Source organism: Labrus bergylta, chromosome 7 (assembly GCF_963930695.1).
Source record: "Labrus bergylta chromosome 7, fLabBer1.1, whole genome shotgun sequence".
Lineage (NCBI taxonomy): Eukaryota > Metazoa > Chordata > Actinopteri > Labriformes > Labridae > Labrus > Labrus bergylta.
In genome coordinates this window covers 24,170,102-24,193,205 of record NC_089201.1, presented here as the reverse complement: position 1 = coordinate 24,193,205, position 23,104 = coordinate 24,170,102, and the positions used below count along the sequence as shown (strand labels likewise).

The following is a 23,104-nucleotide window of genomic DNA, read 5'->3' as shown; positions in this document are numbered from 1 at the left end:
AATGCCCACTTAATCTTCTTGTAAGCCTCACACAGCTTTGATTACAAGCTTTTCAGTGTACAGCCCTTGAACTGGGTATCCATGGTAACCCACGTACACAGGGGGTGGGTGTGTCATATGCTCACACTTGATGGGATAGTCTCCACATGATCTCACTAGATATGTGTACTGGCTGTTGGTTGACATGAGTTGTTCAGAACATTTCCTAAACAGTGATAATAAACTGAGTAAGCCTCTGATTTATAATTAATTATTATTATAAGCGTATTGCTTATTATTGCTTTTAGGCACTTATAGATAAATATAATTAGCATTTATGTTATTCGATAGGCGGTTTATGAGGAATTGGTTATTGCTCCAGGTATAAGAAACCATGTGATGAATTGTCAGATAGCAACATGTCAGCTTGCTAATATTCATCAACTCTGTGTGAAATACTGCATGCTACTGACTAAATACAAAGTTATTTCTTAGCCTATGCCAGTCATGGTATATAAACATCATTTATCTCAATCTTTCAAACAATATTTAATTTAATTTATTTATTGTATTATAGTATGTTAATATCACCTCAATAAATTATCGACCTGTACAATATGTCCATATTCTGTATATTATCTGTAATCTAGTATAGCATGCTCACTGCACCTTAATCTGTATATTATAATCCTAAGAATATATTTATATTTATAGCATTTATTTATATTTCTAGCGTCCCATTAATCCAGCCATCCATATATACCCAATAATTCACTTTTTTTAGTCTACATCTGTACATTTTGTAATTACTTGTACATAGCACATATTTTTGCACTTTCTGCTTATTGCACTTCTGGTGAGATGCCTAACCTCATTTCGTTACTCTATACTTGTATATGTGTAATGACAATAAAGTTGAATCTCATCTCATATTGCAATATCAATGGCGAACCCTGTGGACAAAGTGCCTTTAAGAGCTTTGCTGATCTTGTCCTTTACAAAATAACTATCAAGAAATAACCAGTCTTCTCACTCATGTTCTCTTTTGCTTTTCCATGTCATGAAGAGGCATTGATGTTAATTTTAGTGTGTTTCATAACCAGCTACACTCCTCACACAGGAGCTTTAATGTTTACACTGTAATGGGCTTTCCGTTCTCTACAGTGCTTAAAATCATGTACAAATATATAAAAATCTGAATTGTGATAGCCTGTTTCGTTTTAATTGCATATATAGCAGCATGCCAGAATTCGCTCTGCTTCATTTATGTAACACCCATCTTAGCTTCTAAGCTCTTATTTTGTAAGTTATAGCGGAAGCCGGAAGTGGTCATCCTGAAGAAGCTCGCAGCAGCAGCTTTTGAACATTAAAAGAAGCTAAAAGCTAACTGTTCATGACAGTCACGTTTTCTCCTGTCAGCGTTTAACTTCACACTTCATTCACTCGAGGTATTGAAAGTGTTGTCATTCGCAGTGATTACAAAAAGGTACTAAACTAGGTGGTGTTCAAATGTTGCGTTTGCTTCTTTAAAATTAAATGTAGCTTAGATGGTAACCTCGCTAGCTTCATCTCACGCTAACGTCGTCAGCTAGAATAACTATTTACTAACATCGAGAAATATATTTACATTCAGAAAGTGATTTTATGAATTTACAAAAAACAAAGGTTGTAGTTACTGTGAAGTTCGTCTGATTTGTTACCTTATTGTGTGTGTGTTTTTATTATTATTTATTTATTATTTATGTTTTGCAGTCATGGCTGCTGATTGGTTGGGTAGTTTGGTGTCAATCAACTGTGGGCCAACACTGGGAGTCTATCAGGGAGAGGTTGTATCCGTGGACCAGTCCAGCCAGACCATCTCCTTAAGACAACCCTTCCATAATGGAGTCAAGTGTCCTGTTCCCGAGGTGACATTCAGGTAATTTCCAATTATGAGTTGCTCCTCGGCTGGTTTGTCAGTTTTGGCTTATTCTATTCCATTCCATTCTATTCTATTCTATTCTATTCTATTCCATTCCATTCCATTCCAATTCCAATTCCAATTCCAATTCCAATTTCATTCTATTCTATTCTATTCTATTCTATTCTATTCCATTCCATTCCATTCCATTCCAATTCCAATTCCAATTTCATTCTATTCTATTCTATTCTATTCTATTCTATTCTATTCTATTCTATTCTATTCCATTCCAATTCCATTTCATTCTATTCTATTCTATTCTATTCTATTCTATTCCATTCCAATTTCATTCTATTCCATTCCCTTCCCTTCCCTTCCATTCCAATTCCAATTTCATTCTATTCTATTCTATTCTATTCTATTCTATTCCATTCCATTCCATTCCATTCCATTCCATTCCATTCCAATTCCAATTCCAATTTCATTCTATTCTATTCTATTCTATTCTATTCTATTCCATTCCAATTTCATTCTATTCCATTCCATTCCCTTCCATTCCAATTCCAATTCCAATTTCATTCTATTCTATTCCATTCCAATTCCAATTCCAATTCCAATTTCATTCTATTCTATTCTATTCTATTCTATTCTATTCTATTCCATTCCATTCCATTCCATTCCAATTCCAATTTCATTCTATTCTATTCCATTCCAATTCCATTCTATTCTATTCTATTCTATTCTATTCTATTCCATCCCAATTCCAATTTCATTCTATTCTATTCTATTCTATTCTATTCTATTCTATTCTATTCTATTCTATTCTATTCTATTCCATTCCATTCCAATTCCAATTTCATTCTATTCTATTCCATTCAAATTTCATTCCATTCCATTCAAAAAACTTTATTTGTCCCCAGGGGGGCAATTCAAAGGCACACAGAGCAGTAAATTAACAACAGTGCAAGTAGACGAAACATTTTAACCTAAATATAAAGTGTCAATTTAAATACAACTTAAAGCTTAAACTTAACTTAAAAATACAAAATATAAAATATAGAAGAGTAGTTATGAGTGGACAGTGATCAGACTAACAGGTGTAAACAGATGTAACCATAACTATGTGCAGTAAACGAGAAATAAATATATATATACAGAGCTGTGTGCAAGTAGGCAAAAACTAAATGATAAGTTAATAAGGTGCATGGTGAATAATGGAACAACAGAACTAATATAAAGAATATAACTGTAAAGGTAAAAATGAGATAAATAAAGTGACCGTAGTGCAATGATGGATAAGAAACAACAGGAATACTGGATGATTACTGAAATAGAAAGGATAGAATAAAGTGATGTAGTGCATGAGACCAGATAAAGCAGAGGCAGTTAAGGTGCATGGCAAATTTAAAAAAGCAAAGTTCACAGCTGAGAGTCTGACTTATTGACTGAAAACTTAGTTTCACTTAATATATACCATGTTTCACCATTTTTTTTTCTCCTGCAGTGCCATTGATATAAAGGAACTCAAGATTTTAGAGATCAGAAATGGCAACGGTAGGAACAGCTCTTCTGTGTCTACTAAAGTAAGCAGTGCCCCAGTTGCAGTCCCAAAAGTTGACCCTCGGTCTGTGGAGAAACTTAACTCTCCTCAGCACTGCTCAAAAAGCTATGGAGAACGTCATCTGGATGTTCCAGGCCAGCCGAAGGCATTCCGTCGAAGACACAACTCCTGTAAGTGTGATGTAGAACCTCAGTCAGATAAAAAAAAAAATATTTAGGTCATTGCCAAAGTGTTGATGTTGTTTATTTTCCTGAACAGGGTCGTCTAGTAGTAAAGGGGCAAACCAAGTGACCCCAAAAAAGAACGGGGTGAAGAATGGTCAAATGAAATACAGAGACGATGAGTGTTTCGGGGATGGCATGGATGACGGGCTGGATACAGACTTTGACTTTGAAGGAAACTTGGCTCTTTTTGACAAAGCAGCAGTTTTCTCAGAAATAGACACAACAGAGCGCCGTAATGGTGCAAGGTCACGTGGGACACCTCAAGAGCAGACGCCCTCAAGGTATCGTCATGATGAAAACATTCTGGAAGCCAAACCTATTGTGTACAGACAGATCACCGTACCTCAGCCTGGGGCTAAGGAGTACTGCACTGGTAAGAGTAGCTGTAATGACAAAAACAGTAGGGTGTTCAGATAATCTGAAATAGACGATAACATATGTGTTTCCTTTTCTTCCACACAGACTCTGGGCTTGTTGTACCCAGCATAACCTATGAATTACACAAGAGACTGTTGTCAGTTGCTGAGCGCCTTGGTCTCTCACTGGAGCGAAGACTTGAGATGACTGGAGTTTGTGCAAGTCAGATGGCACTTACATTGCTGGGTGGGCCCAATAGGTAAGGCGGTAGCAATTATTTTTGATAGATATTATAGTCTGATAACCAATAAAAGGGAATGCATATAAAACGAATACCGTTTTTTTTTTTTTTTTGTCAGAACGGTGATGTTGTTTTTTTCATAGTCATTAGTTGCATGCTTACACTGGTTAAGTGTTGTTGAAAAGGTAAATTATTACATATTAAATGGAAATGAGTGGGTCATGATGAAGTTTTCTGAAAAGAAAAGGAATGAAATTACATCCACTTATTAAAATGGTTTAAAAAAAGATGGTTTTCTTCATAACATAGTTATATCTTGTGTTTGGTTCTTAGAACAATGCCTTGATTATTTTTCTTCAACAGAAACATTTGGTTTAAAAAAATGTACATTGTTGCTGTATGCCAAGTTAATAACTTGTAACAGGTTAATGGAAAACAATTGCTGGAAGAGCAGAACATTTAGGAAATTAACTTTTTTTTTTTTGCCTTTTCTCAGATTCACTCCAAAAAACTTACACCAGCGTCCCACAGTGGCTCTCCTGTGTGGCCCTCATGTTCAGGGAGCTCAGGGCATCAGCTGTGGTCGTCACCTGGCCAATCATGAAGTGGAAGTTATCCTGTTTCTCCCAAATTTTGTCAAAATGCTTGAATCAGTGACCAGTGAGCTAACACTCTTTAACAAAACTGGCGGCAAACAGGTGTCGAGTATCAAAGGTAGGCATATTTTTCTACCTTTTAATTTTTACATTTTGCATTAGAGGTGGTCCAAGCAATATATTTTGAGATTTTGTATTTCTCTCTGATTTCCCAGACCTTCCAGACACCCCAGTGGACCTCATCATTAACTGCCTGGACTGCCATGAGAACACATTCCTGATGGATCAGCCTTGGTACCGAGCAGCGGCTGACTGGGCAAACCAGAATCGAGCACCAGTGCTTAACTTAGACCCTCCTTGTAGTGGACAGGGGCAGACAGTGGAGGCCAAATGGTCCCTCTCTCTATGTCTCCCCCTTCCCCTGGCTGAAGGGGCTGGCAGTATTTACCTGTGTGACATTGGTATCCCTCGACAGGTGTTCCAGGAAGTGGGAATTAAGTATATTTCTCCTTTTGGCTGCAAATTTGTCATCCCTTTGCACTCTGCCCAGTGTGACTAATAGTCAACACGACAGATTGAATCTCTCACCCTCCATTACCATGTTGGTTTTGGCGCCTTATTGTATATCCCAGAGCTTGAGCTTAAGCTTCAGTTCATCCATTAAGTTTCTGACCCTTTAACATGTGAACGGGACTTTTCCCCTTGTACTGAAGGATCATTGTTTGGTACATTAGTCCTAAGAGGACTAAGTACATGTTGCTTTATTGACCATCAGAGTCTTCAGCAGTTAAGCACATACCATTATGTTGACATTGTCATTCAGTAAATAATATTACAAGATATTTGAGAACATGTTTCTTATATACAACTTAAATGTTAAAAAAAAAGATTAACATAAGGATTAGATTTAAATTGAATAGGGCAATTTTTGACCCATAATGTAAATTTCTGAATGTCACTTGTCACATGACAATGCAATATCACACCAATCCAGCTGACATTGCTGTAAGCATTGCTAAAGGCTTTGAGCCTGCCATATTCTGCGGAACTCACTTATTGTTATCTAATGTTTTTATAGGCTAGAAAGAATTTATCATACACATGAGAGTTGCTGTGTTTTCAAACTGAGCCAGTGTTGACATGGGCAGCTACTGAGGGAACATCTATATATCAATGATGTTCTTCCATGATGAATACGGCTGTGATAAGGGCTCTGATAAGATGACACATCACGTCAATCAATTAGACATTTTGCCTTTCAGTGGATTAAAAGGTTTGAAACCAAAATGTTATAAAACATAGAGCTGATGTCATGACATAATGTCATGCCTTGCCTCTTGTCCACTCATTTCTGCAAAGCAAGGTCATGTTAAATTCAGCCACTTTTTCAGTCGTCTCTCTGAAACCTGAAGCATGTTTCTGAAGTTTTCCAGCAACAGAATCCTTCCATTAACACAGAACATACTTTGTGAGCATAAATAACTGAACTCCCAATGAAGAAACTATAAGTGATGTCGTTTTTTTCTTCATCATCCATTAAAGTTCTAGGTCTCCCTCAAAATGGTGCTCGGCTGCTGAAAAACAAATATTGAACAATCAATAAAATTAGGATTAAGAAGAAGATTCTTTTTTTTAAAACGTGAAGCGAGCTAATCTATAAACTGCTCAGAAAGAAACAATATTTTCTCATTGGAGTTGGGACAAACAGTGAGCCTTTGAATGAGGTCTTCGTGTGGAACTGATGTGGACTCTTCTGGTTTCATTTCAGCTCTATCGTGTTAGACTGAAGACCATGTCGACCAGAGTTTTACCAAGTTTCAGCTCATTTATAAATCAATGTTTCTGCTGATCTCTCTGTAATGCCCATCAAAGTTTTCTGATTATTTTCTGATATTTTCTTGGTTTCCAGTTATTACAGTTTTATATTACGTGAATTACAGTAAGCATCCTGCCTGCAGTAGTTTTGGTCAGTGTTAACCTTATTGTGTAGTTATGCTGTAGTTTAATCTCGGGTTTCAAAAGTCTGCACTGAATGAATGCTCACTTGGCATTGTCTGTGATGGACTCAAGTTAAAACTGCATAGCTTTTTAGATTGAATGGAAATGGCCTTGAACCACTGGTGCATGGTCCTTGTATAAGTGTCAAAGTGTATGATTCAGTTTTGAACCTTCTGATTTGAATGTTAACAGATATTTTTTTTTTTTTTTTTTTTTCAAAGCGTGTCTGTTTACAAAACAAGCTGCATTTCCAGAGTATGCTCGGTTTATGTGAAACTAATTTGAATGATTTTGATTTGATCAAGATGCACCTCTCACACTGAGCACCCTGTTTAATCCAGTCACACAGGGTCTGTTTTGTTGTCATGTATCTAGTGGTGTCTTTCAGCAAGCCTGTTTGTGTACTTGCCAGAACGGAACACACTAATGCATTGACTGTGAATTCATGTTGTGCTGATTATTTCTGTGCTTATTGAGGCCTTGTCAGCGGTGTTATAGGCATTTCTTCTGCCTGTCTTTAATATTTTAATGTGATGAGAGCAGCCACAGTTGTCAAGCTGACGTATCCTTATGTGATGTTCATATTGAGCACATGAAGGGACCTTTAATCTTGTATCGTTGGTCAGTATAAAAGGATACACATCATCTTTAAGATGTGGTATTTTGCGCACACAAGCGTTTTAACGTCTTGAAAGTTAACACAGGTTTTGTCCTTTCGTCAACATTCCTCTGGCCTGATGTGTGTGCCTCTCAGCTGTTGAGACAAGTCTGGCCTGGAAACAGCAGCCAGCATTTCTGAATGTGATGAAAAAAAAAGTTGTTTTTGACCACCAGGGGGCCAATGGGGCATGAGGCCACACTTCAGCTGACTGTTCCTTGTTCTGCTGTAATGTCAGCTCTCATGTACCTAACACAATTTCCTCAGAGCGAAGTGTTGTTTCTTTACGAAATGTGAACAGTCACAAACCACGTGGTGGTCCGGTATGTGTGGCCGTAAAGTAAAGTTGTTTAAAAGCAGGTTATGCATCATGGAGATAAAGAGTGGCCTTTGTGTTCAAAACTCTGCAAAGATCTGCATTGAAGTGTGTGAAGTCAAGAGACATCTCATTTGACAGTTCAGTCAGTGTGGGAGGTTTAGTCTGAACAGCACAACTGTTTCCTTTTAGGGGCGAAGTTAAAAAATAAAATAAAAAATAAAAAAAAGACGTGTGACGTTCTCCTGTGTCATATCTGCAAATACAAACAATAAAAAGCATAACAATAAAAGAAACAAAATCACCATCAGCTTTTTTTTTTTTTTTTTTTTTTTGTGGACTTATTTAATTATTGATGATCAGATTCCTTCACCAACTTGACTCAAGCAGACTAGGGGAACCATTTTTAGCCAGACTAGTTTATCATTAACGCGCATGTGCAATGTAAAATCAAGGTGGGGCAAAAAAAAAAAAAAAAAAAACTTGAATGTTTCTGACGGGGAAAAGTGGGGCTGCCCGAAGTTGACGCTAATTATAGGCTGAACTGCATTCACGTCGCCGCTGCACTTCTTTATCCAGCTGTGTTCTCGCGTGTTTTTTTTTTTTCTGAAACCAGCCACTTTTTATTCCGCCGAAGTTTCCGCCGAGACCACAGTCAGGCTACGTCTGTACAAAATCTCCCATTTTCATTATAAAGACCTGTTTTCCAGATGATGTTGACAGGAGACGAACCAATAATAACCCGGCCTGCTTTTATTGAGGTACTTTTGGACCGCTGAAGTTTCGGGTCACCCAAAGCAGACTTCACTTCCTCATCAGGGCTTGATTGTATGTTTTTTGCGCTTCGACATTGTTGCTTGAATGAGGATTTGCCTTGATGTCGTTCAGATGAAAACGGACGTGGGAAAGTAAACAAATCACCCTTGTTTTGGCCTTAAATCTATCGGGATTGACTGCGAACAGGTAAGAGTTGTTAGTTTAAAAAGGACCAGCTGGATACAGTAAAGCTGCTGTTGTTTATCTTTGTTTTAATAACGCTTACCTCCGCACTAAACATTTGAACTGCAGTCCCTGACAGCTCTGTTGAGAGGGGAAGGGGTTTAGAGTCTTTGACATGTGACAATAACCTGCTAGGCCTACTTGAAATGCATGCAGCACATTGTGTTTTTTTTATTTTGTATTATTAGGAGCATGCGTTAGATTTCATAAAAAGCGGAAATGAATAATATAATCAGCTATTGAAGTTATTTATAACCCTTTTTTTTTTTCTCAAACTTCTGCCACTTCCTCTGGCTACTTGTTTGCAGCAGTATACATAATGCAAATTTGATGAAAGCATTTATAGTGATCATGGTATTGTGAGACGCAGAACCCTGGGGATCTTTAAATAGTACCCCCAAAAAGCCCCGACTTTAAGCATTTGCTAAAAGTTTGACATGCAGCAGAACTTCACATGATATGCCTCATTTTTCCTCAGTCATAATTTCATTATCAGTAAAACAAATATCACAATTCTGGAAAAGCAACCACTGCACTAAAAGAAAGTCTCAAACAGAAAACAAAATTTGGCTGAAGGCAAGAAGGCCTCTTTATTCGAGAGAGGAAGTGAGGACCACTTGGGGTCTTTTTTGGGGGGGGTGATGCCCCTCCGGCTTTACCAGAAATTCCTTCAAAGGTAACTTTCTGCAAAACACTGAAGCCAGTATGGTGCTAGCACGGCCCGAGAGAGTGGTCCATACTGTGTATGATCCTCTTTCTTAGAGTTTGGACTGAAGCTGGTGAGACAAGATGAAGAGAACCCATGAAACGCGAGCACAGCTGCTTTCCTGTAATGTGTGGCGCATGATGGCTGCATCAGCAGAGCAGGGTTGCGCAAATATGCAGAGCATTGTAACAAGGAAGTGTCCATCGTCTGCTTATGCATGGCAGCTTTAACATGTAGGGTTTTTTTTTTATTTTAGAAGGGGTTGCTTAGTTAAATCATCAACGACCTTAAGTGTCATGAATTTGAAGTCTGTCGTTGTTTTCAATGAACTTTGGATCGAGGGGGGTTTTTCCCTTGGCTGAAATAAATGAATTTCCTTTCCCTGTTACTCCTTGTCAGCGTTAAGTTTTGTTTATTTATGGCTGGTAGGCTATACTAAATGTATATTAGATGTCATTTGCTTTAATTGCTTGTGTTATAGAGTCTCACTTTCAAAACTGACAGTTGTTAAAGTGATACAATGACAACTTGTACTGCAAGCTCACTGCACTCATACTTCCGCTCTCCTGCAGACAGTGGTTTCAGTGAACAGTGCTGCTGCGAAGTCCAGCTGTTTGTCTTCAGGCAGAGGTGGATTTTCTCTTGAAAGGCTCCTCAAGAACACCTGCAGGCTGTCACACCTAGACGGGTGAGCTTTAACTCTCTGTAATCTTTCTCTTTGGTTTGTAAATCTGCCACATAGAAGCTCTTTGACTTTGACATATTTCTGCACAATTGGCTTTGCCAGAGGAGTAGTGAGCATGCTGTTATGTGTCGATAAAAGGGCAGACGCATCAAAGAATACTCGGAGAACCCAGAGGAAGGATGTTCAGCATGAGGGGTTAATTACCCAGAACCCCCTGCTGCACAGAGGCATGCAGTGGAAGGATGCAGGATGACTTGTAAACAACACAGACTTGATGCTCACTGTGACGCTCCAGTCTACAGGATATACAGCAGTGACACTTTCAGATCCTTTGTTGAAGTATCAACACAAACACGCACACATTTTTAAAATACAAGTACAATGTTCGCATACAGAATCATACTTAAGTAAAAACAACAGGCGTATCAGCAAAATATATTTGAATTATTACGAGTAAATGTACCTGTTACATAGATAGGTGACCAAATACATGTACTTGCTTTTCTTTTTCGTGTGGATTGTTGCTTATTGTTTGCTTTAAATTAATTAATATTCATGTGTAGGCAGCTAAATCTGTTCAGCACTTAGACTAATTTGCTCAAGAGGAGAGCAAAGTGTATCGTACTCAAGAAGCTCCAATACATGCAGAACTCCGCTGCCCGTCTCCTCACACACTCCCGCACCAGAGACCACATTAACCCCCGTTCTTCATGACCTCCACTGGCTCCCCATCCCCCAGCGTATCAACTTCAAGCTCCTCATCCTCACCTACAAAGCCCTTCACAACCTGCCCCCCACCCCCCCCCCCCCCCGCCCCCCGCAGGACAAACTATCGGTCCTGGGGGGACAGGGCCTTCTCCATTGCAGCTCCCACCCCTTGGAACTCACTCCCAAATAACATCCGAGACTCCCCTACACTCACCTCCTTCAAGAAATCCCTCAAAACTCACCTCTTCATCACTGCCTACAACCACTAACTCTCCCCCCCCCAACATTACTTCTTTGTTGTACCGTCCTCGTCGTTTTTTGTCAAAAGCGTCTTTGAGTTTTCAGAAAAGCGCTTTATAAAACCAATGTATTATTATTATTAGTAGTAGTAGTATTATCGTATCCTGTTGTATATTATCTATTGGTATTATATGTGATCTTTTACAAGTGGTTAATTCAACAATGTTCAAAGAGAATTTTAGTGTGAGCTGTGGCAAGTTTTATGATCACCATAAATCAAGTAGAATGCAATAAGATAAAAAAGAAAATGCGGACATGTTTTTCATTCTATTTATTTTTTTCTTGTTTTCAATCTCCTGGGGGAGGTGGAGATATTTGATAGACCTCCTAATGCTTTACAAATGTATTCAGAAAGAGAAGCTATGTCTCTATTGAAAGTGATAACAACTCAGACAAAAGAAAGGTGTCAAAGATGACTCTTCTTTCCTGTGTGTCTTAGTGACTGATTTTACCTTTTAAAGTCATTCTATTTGTCAGGCTGCTCACATACAGTTTCATCTTCAAAACTTCACCTCACCTGCTGATGGTTTCTATCCAGTAATGATTTCAGTTACAGAGTTTCAAAGCCCTCCTTTCTTTACTCTATTACAGCAGATTTTGCAACAGCAAGCACAATCGCTCGTGTCACCTTAGATCTTGTCTGCAGGAATTGCAGGAGGGAGTGGCAGATTCAAACAAGGCTGGAGAAGATATTTCTACATTCCTGTCCTGTCTTGCTTTGTGCAGTCAGGCTGCTCTTCATTTCTACAGTTCAGGCGACTGACTTACACAAGAGAAGAGATAAATGTTGATTAACCGGTTTGGTTATAACAACAATACTGTTGTTCATACCAAAAATATGCAAAACTGGATTATAATATGTCTTTGAGGTTGGTTGGATCAGATATGATACCTCTTTGAATAATATGAAATCAATCCGTTCTCTTTTCGGTTTTGTCTTACACTCAGTTTGCTGGTTTCCTGTTACTTTCAGTACCTCGTGTCATCACTACTCCTGTTGTAGACAACATCTCTTAGTCAGAATAAAATGTGAAGTACTCATCAAATGAGCCGAAATGAAGCAATGTTGCCTCCAGAGCTTCTCACTGGACAGACCGATGATGATGATGATGATGATGATCTCTTAGTGAGACATAGGGATCAGGAGAAACTTCACTGACTCACAATAGCAGCCTTGTCTGCCTTGTGAAAAGAGCAAGCTGTAGTTCTGCATAAGAGTTTTCTGGAAAAAGCAATGTGACACCATGAGTGACTGACTTCTGTCCCATTTCACTCAGCTGCTGGTGGCCTGCTGCTGAGATGCATTCACTGCCCGAAAACACACCAGTTAAAAAGAGCTGCTGTGTGTTGACCATGGCCCTGTGTCCATTCATCCACACTTGATGAGGTCACTCTGCTCTTTTATCAAACACTATGTTGAGACATAATCTGTTGCCTTCAAAAGAGTTGCATGATTTGGGCACGACTTCCTGCTTCTACAAAGGTTTTGGTTAGAGGATTACAGTTTACGGGTTTGTAGCCACATTACCAGCGTGGCACTAGGAATGGCAGTGTCACGTTTTGTACATACATTCATCATCGTCAACAGAGTGAACTACTGTATATTAACTTTGTTGATCCCTGAACTTTTCTTTTAGTGCCAGCAGCACATTGGCGTTGTGAATTAGATGGAAATATCTCAGAAATGGTTTGATACATTATCATATAAGTTAGCAGACACATTTATAGTCTATCAGTGAAGGAAGCAGTACTTAAGATATCTGACATAATTAAAATAAAGGAAGTATTAGCAATGAGTAAGGTCTTTTTACCTGCTCTTTTGTAATGTTAACAGACAAAGAGTAAGGTATTTTACCTGCTTTTTGTAAAGTGTCTTGAGATAACACTTGTTATGAGTTGACGCTATACAAAATAAATTGAATTGAATTGAATTATTACAAAGGAAACCAGTAAGTACTCACTAAGTAGCACTAATACCCTCTGCCATTCTATTATTCTTTATCTATTGTTAAGTGGCTTAATACAGAGAATGACAACGCGCCGTATACAGTCATACAAGTGATGTAGTAATAGATATACAGTTTGACGGCGGTAAATATAAAGTGCTGGTCATCAGACTACACAGTCCACAGATGTTATTGCAGTGTAGTTATCTACAAAGTAAAAACTCTCCACAGTCAGGTATCAGTCAAAGTTGAAGTATACATTTGCAAATTCAATTAATAGATTAGTTCATAGATTTAAACTAAAGTAATGTCAGCTGTTTACCCCGGGGTTGTATTTGAACACAGGATACACCTGATGGGCCACAAGATGGAAAACTGGTCGAAGGAGAAAATCTAAAAAAAATCTTGGCAGCACGGTAAATTGTTTTGGTATCATTCAGTTTGAGTCATTAAGACCACAAAAATCTGCTCGCTTTGCTGCACTCTCTTCTTTTCCTGTTATGAGCGTCTGCACTGGGAAAATGTGTTACTCTGTACAGAAAACCAGCTGCAGAACGCCACAGGGGACGACCTCCACCACATCCTCATCGTCCAGTCCTCTCTGGGCCACATGAGAGTTTTGTAGACTCACATTTAGTGTCAGGTTATTTCTCCAGATGTGCGAGATTTTCAATGAAACGTTCTTCTACAGTGAAAAGCTTCGGTAGTGATATCAGCAGAGGATCTGTCGTATCTTTCATGTTCTAAGAAGTCCGCCGCCCTTATATTGAAGCATTCTAAATGTACGCTCTCATACAGGAAGTAGAGTACAGCGATTGCACATGTCAGAGGATGTGACCTCATGTGAAGTGACAGATGTATGAGAGCCACGGTTTTCCCTGAGCACTTCACTCCTCTATGGGAACTGATACAGGATGAGAGGATGTAAGTAAGGGTTTCTGGGTTTTTAAAAAAAAAAATTTTAGCATGACCTAATCCATAGCTCATCTTTTTCATTGAAACGCCTCTGCTCTGATTTGTTGTGCATGTATCATGGAAACACTGCTCTGGGTGATTCAGGCCTAAGGTTGCTGCTAGTGCCACAGTGGCTGCTTTATTGACGTAGAGAAACACTGGGCTGGATGAGTCCCTCGGGCCTGGTCAGATCTCACCACAAGTTTGCATTCCGGGGTTGAAGTGAGCTATCTTGATTCATACGAGGTCCTGTCTGTGGAGCTAAGCTGGAGAAGCAACTTGTGTCAATTTTTGGTCAAGAAGAACTGGGTTCACATATAGAATACAAAGTAGTTAATCATGATTTATTTACAAGATAGAATATAATTTCAAACTGTACTTTAATGTACAGTTCTAGGCTTAAAATGTGTGTCTCACGTTAACACTGATTCCCTGCGTCATGGAAACATTCTGCCCCAGTTGTGAAAGTTCTATTTAAAAACAGAAAACTTGTTAGTTCTGCTTTTTGTATCAGCAAGTTATTTTTTACTGGCACTGTTGGATCTGACTCCAATCTTTCTGCTGAGTTGTCTGCTATGAACTAATGTGAATTCACTCAGTCTTCATTGATGGTCTAGTGAATATCTCTGAAGCGGGGGTGTCAAACTTACTTCAGTCTGTTTTTCTTCATAGGTACTGTATGCGTTTGTGGGGGCGTGTACCAGCTCTGATGGTAGCATCTAGAGAAAATCTCCTGTGACAGGATTCAACCGCCTCACCATGACAGAGGTCCAGGTAAGACGAGTGATAACAGTAGAAATGTAAGAAAACACGTCTGATAATAGTATTCGTTTATAATACAACACATGTCCTTTCACAGACTCCGTGGCCGCAGGGCACAGAGTGTGTGGCCAGGTACAACTTTAAAGGTACATCAGAGCAGGACCTGCCCTTCAACAAAGGAGATGTGTTGACTATTATTATTGTCACAAAGGTAAAATGTTCAATGTTGCATTTGTTTTTATGTTTATTACCCGATTTTCAACATTTTAAAATATACTAAGAGAACTACACCTTTTTAAGTCATTGTCACAACTGTTCCTCGAGTTAATCCCTTTGACAGACACACATCTCTGCTTTAGATTTTTCCTTGTCATTGTTTTTTTTTTTTATTCCTGGTTTTTTAAGTTTGTACCGGCTCTGAATAAATACAGTTAGGAAGCCTTTTTTTTTTCTTCCTTTTGTCCGTTATTTGCTTTCTTTTAAACATATAACATACCTTCATGGTTTTTATAAAAACTGCAAACAGACATTAGAATATTTCTATGTTTTAGGATCCAAACTGGTACAAAGCAAAAAATGCTGCAGGTCGGGAGGGAACAATTCCAGCCAACTATGTTCAGAAAAGGGAAGGTGTGAGATCTGGAGGCAAGCTGAGCCTTATGCCGTGAGTACACCGATTATTATGCTTTAATTATTTCTGATGCCTCATGTAATCTTACACCACATTTAATTAGAGGGTTTATGTATCTGATGTCACGATCTCAGAAGGTTGTGCGATGGCTGAAATAGCATATCTTTGCCTTCTTCTCATGGCTGTGTGGTTGCTGACAGCAGATGGCCTATTTGTTGTGGCAGTGATGCTTCAGTTATGTGAATAGAGACCACAGTTGGACAGGCTGTGTTGAAATTGCACAGCACTCGTGTCTGTTTCCAGCTAAGCTTTACATGAAAGCTGCAGTTTCCTGTTTTTACTTTTCTATTTCAGACAGACCTAAGTAATCTCTGAAATCTCTTTTTTTTTCTCTGCATGACAGGCTTCCGTCTGCAAGCTAGGGCACATTTTGTATGAATGAAAGGTTTATTCATAAAGTCCTTAATCATATAACTCTGATGACTTTATAAAAGCAATCCTACCAATCAGCAATCAGGATCAACATCTAGTGATAGAAGCACTTATTAAACATGGTGCGACTAAAATTATAAGACATTAGAGCTCTGTTTTAGTTACCGTTAGCCTTATCAACCCAACATTATTATCAGTTATAATGTGTAATAATGACACACACAAATAGTGGAACTGGGTCATTATTATGGTTTATGTTGAATGTAAGAGTCAGGTTTTAAAGATGATATAGGAAACTCTGATTGGAGACTGAATGGAATGTTTGAAATATTATATTTTGGTAATGAAGGTCTTTAAGTATATCTTCTTCAACAATCTGTTTCTCCAGTTTTTGTGGAATAAACTTTGTATAGCTTTCCAACATGGTTTTCTGTGCAATATTGAATTCTAGTTTTCTTCACAGAGTCACATGTCATTGAATTTACTGTATGCTGTGACCTCCTTAAAATGAAACTGGTCAAAGTGAAATGATGCAAATGACTTTGAATCTATTTCACTGGATCTCCAGGATGGTATTTGTGTTTTTGTGTAAAGGGCTTATTTAAGTATGATAACCGCATGATGAAGTACACTGAACAAGGATAGATCAACATTTGTAAATGGCCAACGGAAAATAATCATTAACAAAAGACCAAAATAGATCCAGACAGTATTTCTTGCGTCACCAGCAGGAATTCAGATCTAGGGCCTGATTTATAAACAGTGCATGATCTTTATAAAAAAAGTGTACAAACACATCACACACTAAAAAGGAAGAACACCAGGATTTTGTTTAACTACTGTATGCATAGGCTCAACTGCACACACTGCCCCCTTTATGAATCACATTTCATCTGGAAATGTGGACAGGTAGATACACCCTTAATTCTACTCTCTACAACCTCACAGAATACATTTAATCCAGGATTTACAACAAGAAAAACAAAAGACTACTGAGCAAAGAAAAGCAAGTGGGACCTAATTAGAAACGAGAAGCTAAAACCACAGCTCTCTGATAAAAAACACTTCCTTTAGTAAGATTGTCATGTTATTTAATGCTAAAATTTTAAGTCAGCGACATTATGTCCTGTTTAAACCTAAAAAAAATCCACAACTCAATTGCTGGCTGTAACATGAAACTTTAAAGGTGTGGCTTTCTGAAATACGTTCAGACTCTTCGGTCAGTTTACAGAAACTTAATTTCCAGCACCAGCCTGTTCTGACTACAGTGTTGAAGTATTATTAGATTAACCACAGTAGACTGTAGAGTGGACTATTAACTACAGTCACCTGTAGAGTGGACTATTAACTACAGTCACCTGTAGAGTGGACTATTAACTACAGTCACCTGTAGAGTGGACTATTAACTACAGTAGACTGTAGAGTGGACTATAAACTACAGTAGACTATAGAGTGGACTATTAACTACAGTCACCTGTAGAGTGGACTATTAACTACAGTCACCTGTAGAGTGGACTATAAACTACAGTAGACTGCAGAGTGGACTATAAACTACAGTAGACTGTAGAGTGGACTATTAACTACAGTAGACTGTAGAGTGGACTATAAACTACAGTAGACTGTAGAGCGGACTATTAACTACAGTCACCTGTAGAGTGGACTATAAACTACTGTAGACTGTAGAGTGGACTATAAACTACAGTCGACTGTAGAGTGGACTATAAACTACAGTAGACTGTAGAGCGGACTATAAACTACAGTAGACTGTAGAGTGGACTATAAACTACAGTAGACTGTAGAGCGGACTATAAACTACAGTCACCTGTAGAGTGGACTTTAAACACTATAAACTACAGTAGACTATAGAGTGGACTATTAACTACAGTAAACTATATAAGTAGAGTAGTATGAAATTCCGGCTAGTCGACAGGGATAAACACAGGAACTTTTGAACATTATGCAGAGTTGTAATCTGTAATTCTGTTAATTTATCTAAAATATTCAGGAGTAAACAATATGTTAGAGGAGATGATCCAACTTGAAGTGAAATCTTGAGCCTTCAGTTTGCTTTTGAATGGTATCGGCTCATACTGAGCAGTGTTTTGGATATTCAGTCTAATCCTCACTGACAAAAAACGGGTTGGAAAAATGATGAGAAAAAAGTATTTGTCAAAGTTATTCTACGCTCCTGTAACTGCAAAACAGTTTCAACAAAAGCTGAACATTAGGTTTCATGGCAGAATTGTTTTACTAGACTGCATTGGTTTAAAGCATGGTACAACTTTTAATCTGGTAACTGAATGTACCATTACATGCTTTGAAGCTGAGGCAGAAAAAAAAGGAACAGAAACATTCTAAGTAGTTTTCTATCATTTGTTTGTTTTTTTCCATGCTCACATTAACATTTTATTTCACTTTAGTGTTGGTGACGGTTATTTGTCTCTCTCTCTCTGGCTCTGCTACTCATAGATGGTTTCATGGGAAGATAACGCGGGAACAGGCAGAGCAGTTGCTGAACCCTCCTGAAACAGGCCTGTTTTTGGTGCGAGAGAGCACCAACTTCCCCGGTGACTACACCCTGTGTGTGAGCTGTGATGGCAAGGTGGAGCACTACCGCATCATCTACAACAACAGCAAGCTAACTATCGATGACGAGGCCTTCTTTGAAAACCTCATGCAGCTGGTCGAGGTAAATCATAAAATTAGGTTTTGATTTATAAATAAGTTTTCTCTGGATGAAAATAGAGCTTTGGTCTACTCTACTGTATGTGAAGTTTTACTTTCCTGTTCTAGAGTCAGTGCGACACTCTCCTACCACACAGACCGCATACAGTTCCTGGAACAAATACTGAACAGGAAGTGTCAAAGAGGAAGAGTTACAGTGTGCTGACGTTTAGACACCTTACCTCTAAGTGACACCGGACATTTTACTCTTAATCTGACTCTTTGGGTTGCTTATTTTGAACAGCAGAATACTTTAAACTCTACAGGGTAAAAAAGAACGGTATGTGAAAGTTCAGTGAGAAGTCTTCAAGGCAAAACCTTCTCAGTCGTCTGTTTAACCTTTTTGTTTATTAGATAACACAGCCCTCTATTGGTCGGTTTAAGCACTGCTTGTGCTGAGGTTGTTTTTTACTTAACTGTGATGCTATTGTTTGCATTTCTTACCATGTTACCAATAGATTGTTATCTTACATCTTGTATACTTGTATTTTTCTTATATTTGCATCAGCACCAAAAAAAGGTGGGCACTATTCAATGAGTATTTTATAAAGCAGCTTGTCTCTGAGATACTATTTAGATATTGAAGAACTGAAGTAGCTTCTTCTGTGTTACCTCCTCTAGTGAAAAACGTTTTCTTCTATAAGGTGCTTCAAACTTACTCTTGAGAATGGGGTAATCTTGTATCACTTTATTTCAATCCTACCTATTTCTTGCTTTTGCTTTCGTTGTAGCACTACACCAAAGATGCAGATGGCCTGTGCACCAAACTAATAAAGCCAAAGGTGGAGGAGGGGACGGTGGCCGCTCAGGATGAGTTTTCCAGGGGTACATAATAATTTTACTATTAGTGCAACTATATCATTGTAGCCTCTGTGTTTATGAGAAGCATGTATGAGCCTGTTTTGTTTCAACATGTTGTTTCCTCTTTAAATGTCCAACAGGTGGCTGGTCCATGAACAGAAAAGAACTCAAACTGCAGCAGGTTATCGGCAAAGGAGAGTTTGGAGGCAAGTGTCTTCAGGCTCTAATTAACAACTTAAGAAGAGTTTGCACTGCATTGTACAAGTTGACCTGTTTATGTGTATTTGTTATTATAGGCCCAACATGTTGCGGTTTACGTACATGTAAACAAAGATTTGATAAAAATCAAGGAAAATATTTGCGATGCAAACTCACTCACATCATTTAATACCTGCAGGTCAATGACTTCTTACAGTTGGAATAAACTCCCTAATGTCCTGTTTGGTTTAGGTGAAGGGGTTTGTTCTGGTTGTATTAGGATATAGGATGAACAACAGTGCTTAATGTTATACATAAGATAACTAAACCTTAACATGTCCAGCTAATATGTCTAATTTTGTTCAGCTTAGGGTGCCACAAGTGTTTTTTCACTGATATAGCTTAGTGTTCATGTTCTGATCATTCCAGATGTAATGGTGGGAGACTACAGAGGGACCAAAGTAGCTGTGAAGTGCATAAAACACGATGCCACAGCGCAGGCCTTTATCGCAGAAGCTTCTGTCATGACGTAAGGAAAAACAACTTTCTTTCACTGTGTATTTGTCTGTAAAAAAATAAAAAATAACTAAACGACAGAGACACACAGAGATTATTATTTGACCTGTCTCACATCCTCTACTCTGAGGATGAGCTTTTACCAACTTCTTTTTATGTATTAATTCTACAGTGGAGGCAGCTATACTGTATATGTGCAGAGATTTCCCCCCAGCGGACAATAAAGTGTATCGTATGAACATGTAGACCTGCATGAATATGTCCATCTGCTTCTCTTTCCTCAGGCAACTCAGGCACAATAACCTGGTGCAGCTGCTGGGAGTGATTGTAGAGGAGAAAGGAAGCCTGTTTATAGTAACTGAGTACATGGCCAAGGTAGGTGTTCAGCTGTCTGCCTGAATGTTTATCATCACAACCTGAGTCCTGTTAAAAAGACGTCACATGTTTGTGTTTGACAGGGCTGTTTGGTAGACTACCTACGATCCAGAGGCCGGACTGTACTTGGTGGAGATGCTCTTCTTAATTTTACACTGTGAGTATGATTGACATTGGCTACAATAACATTTACTGTATGACAAATAGACTGTGAGGTTTTCGACCACTAAGGGCACCGTGGAACATGCTTGTATTTTGTGCTTAGTTAGAGATTTGTCAAAAACGACTCCGGCTGCGGTAGAAAGAAAATATACAAATGTGTCGTGGAATGAATTTTGCAACTGAATTAGCAGTGCAGACAAACAAGTATAAGTAAGAATTAGACCAAAGGAACATTGGTATTTAATTACATCAGAATTTGAGCATGCTGTTAGCTTATGGTATTTTTTTAAACATATATAAATTATGCTAGCATGGCTGCTGTAGCTCCCTTGAAATCCTAAACGTGTTATCGTCTGTGTAATTACTATTAGGGTCTGAATTTCCAATAGCACAATGTTTTTCAGCAAAAACAGTGAAGGCAAGAAACTCCTCAATGTGTCATTAGACGTTGACTATGTTTTGTCCTCCAGATTTGAAACTTTCATCTCACCTTGTACTTTCACAGAGACGTCTGTGAAGCCATGGAGTACCTTGAAGCCAATAACTTTGTCCACAGAGACTTAGCTGCCCGCAATGTTCTGGTGTCAGACGACAACATCGCCAAAGTCAGTGACTTCGGTCTGACCAAAGAGGCCTCTTCCACTCAGGATACAGCAAAGCTTCCTGTGAAGTGGACTTCCCCAGAGGCCCTCAGAGAAAAGGTGCAGTGCAGTTTACAGGCACTGATAGCATGCATATATATTATGTATATATATCATATAATAGTAATCTAACAAATATGGTTTCCTGTTTACCCAAAGAAATTTTCCACCAAATCAGACGTTTGGAGCTACGGTATATTGCTTTGGGAGATTTACTCTTTTGGTCGAGTGCCTTACCCGAGAATTGTAAGTATCACTTTTTTTTTTCTACATAAACTATGAATAAAGATTTAGAGCTTTAGTTTTAGACGAGGATCAAAAAGTAACGCCTTTCCACTCTTAACCCATAACAAATTATGTCCTGTCCCCCTGACCTATGAACATCTGTTGTCTTCTGTCCGTCTGTAGCCTTTAAAAGACGTTGTGCCACGAGTGGAGAAGGGATACAAAATGGACTGTCCAGACGGCTGTCCTGAAGTGGTGTATAACATCATGAAACAGTGCTGGAACCTGGATCCTGCTGGTCGGCCAAGCTTTCAGATGTTGAAGGAGTGGCTTCAACATATCAACCAAGGGATGGGAAAAAAACATTGAGAGATTTGTGAGAAACAGACACCAAACTGACTTTCTTCCTCCTTCATTTAGGCTACCCGGACAATAACCTGGGGTTAACTCAAAAGACGTTAGGCTAAATTATTTGGCAAAAATCTAAAACTTAACTTTTGAATATTGCTCATGAACTGTCGACAGTTATGTTTCTGAGCTTCGTCCCTCAACACAAGTTGTTCAAAGTTCAGTGAACCAACTTGCCCCGTTTTCCTGTGTACGGTTATCAAGAGTGAATAATTAACTGTCACATTGAGAATCTTTTCTGAAAACATTGTGCTGCCTTAGTGTCACAGTGCCTTAACCTTTTATACCCTGTAAGTGATATCCTTTGTCATTTTGATGCCATCTTTTGTTTTATGAAAATGTAGACACTTTTTGCATTCGACTGACTTTACTTGATCCATTACATCTGTTTGAAAAAGGAGAGACCCTTCACTAGCAGGAATACAACTTTGATATGGAATATACCCGCTGTATTATTTTTGAGTGTTTCCAGGTACACCATTGTACATGAATGTTGAATTTTTTTTTTTAAATGACTAAGTTAAAATATCTTTAATTATGCAGCTCTATTTTTTTTTTGATTGTTTTATCATTTGAAATGTTTTATGCCTACTTTTTATTCCTCTTGTTGCCAAACTCGAAGCACAAGTTTAGACAAGTTTACTACTGATGATGCAAACACGCCACCCCAGTACGTAGTCAATGCATATGCACGATGTATGCCATCCAACATCAATAAATGTTTCATTGTAGGAATGTTTGGATTCGACCAAAATGTCAGGATTTTGTACGTATTGAAATAAAGAGAATGTTATTAAATTGACCTTATTTCTATTTTTTAATAAATAAAATAATAACATTTTGCTTTGTTATAGTCTCTGTTTTATAAATCCCTTTTTATTTAAAAGTTGTTTAAGCATTTGCAATATAATACTCAAGAAAGTAATAATATTTTATCCCAATTAAGTGTGTAAAAAGCTACTTCAAAATTGCTCATATTACATACTAATTGCACAATTTTATAGATATTTACATTACGATTTACAAATTCATGTATTTATTAGAATACATGAACCACTGCCTGTATCGTGTCAATAACAAGTGTAAAAACATTTTTATTTT

General features: G+C 38.2%; 2 protein-coding genes across 4 annotated transcripts; both read left to right on the top strand.

Moving 5' to 3' along the window:
- The first annotated feature begins 1,298 nt into the window (after positions 1 to 1,298).
- edc3 (enhancer of mRNA decapping 3 homolog (S. cerevisiae)) lies at positions 1,299 to 8,131 on the top strand. Of its 2 annotated transcripts, none has more exons than XM_020658221.3 (7): positions 1,299 to 1,427; positions 1,732 to 1,897; positions 3,384 to 3,610; positions 3,699 to 4,037; positions 4,127 to 4,280; positions 4,759 to 4,976; positions 5,074 to 8,131. In XM_020658221.3, exons 2-7 carry the CDS (start codon positions 1,734 to 1,736, stop codon positions 5,415 to 5,417), a joined length of 1,446 nt encoding a protein of 481 aa, XP_020513877.1. In that variant the 5' UTR covers positions 1,299 to 1,427; positions 1,732 to 1,733; the 3' UTR covers positions 5,418 to 8,131. The 2 variants fall into 2 exon arrangements, with proteins under 2 accessions (XP_020513877.1, XP_020513869.1); XM_020658213.3 differs by having other exon boundaries at positions 1,305 to 1,465.
- A 197-nt stretch (positions 8,132 to 8,328) lies between these two features.
- On the top strand, positions 8,329 to 22,841 carry LOC110004515 (tyrosine-protein kinase CSK). Of its 2 annotated transcripts, XM_020660045.3 has the most exons (14): positions 8,329 to 8,793; positions 10,108 to 10,223; positions 14,801 to 14,902; positions 14,988 to 15,101; positions 15,442 to 15,554; positions 18,423 to 18,642; positions 19,409 to 19,502; positions 19,619 to 19,684; positions 20,106 to 20,205; positions 20,477 to 20,567; positions 20,651 to 20,724; positions 21,235 to 21,430; positions 21,530 to 21,616; positions 21,779 to 22,841. In XM_020660045.3, exons 3-14 carry the CDS (start codon positions 14,888 to 14,890, stop codon positions 21,962 to 21,964), a joined length of 1,356 nt encoding a protein of 451 aa, XP_020515701.1. In that variant the 5' UTR covers positions 8,329 to 8,793; positions 10,108 to 10,223; positions 14,801 to 14,887; the 3' UTR covers positions 21,965 to 22,841. The 2 variants fall into 2 exon arrangements, with proteins under 2 accessions (XP_020515701.1, XP_020515705.1); XM_020660049.3 differs by lacking the exon at positions 10,108 to 10,223.
- Positions 22,842 to 23,104: the final 263 nt, after the last annotated feature.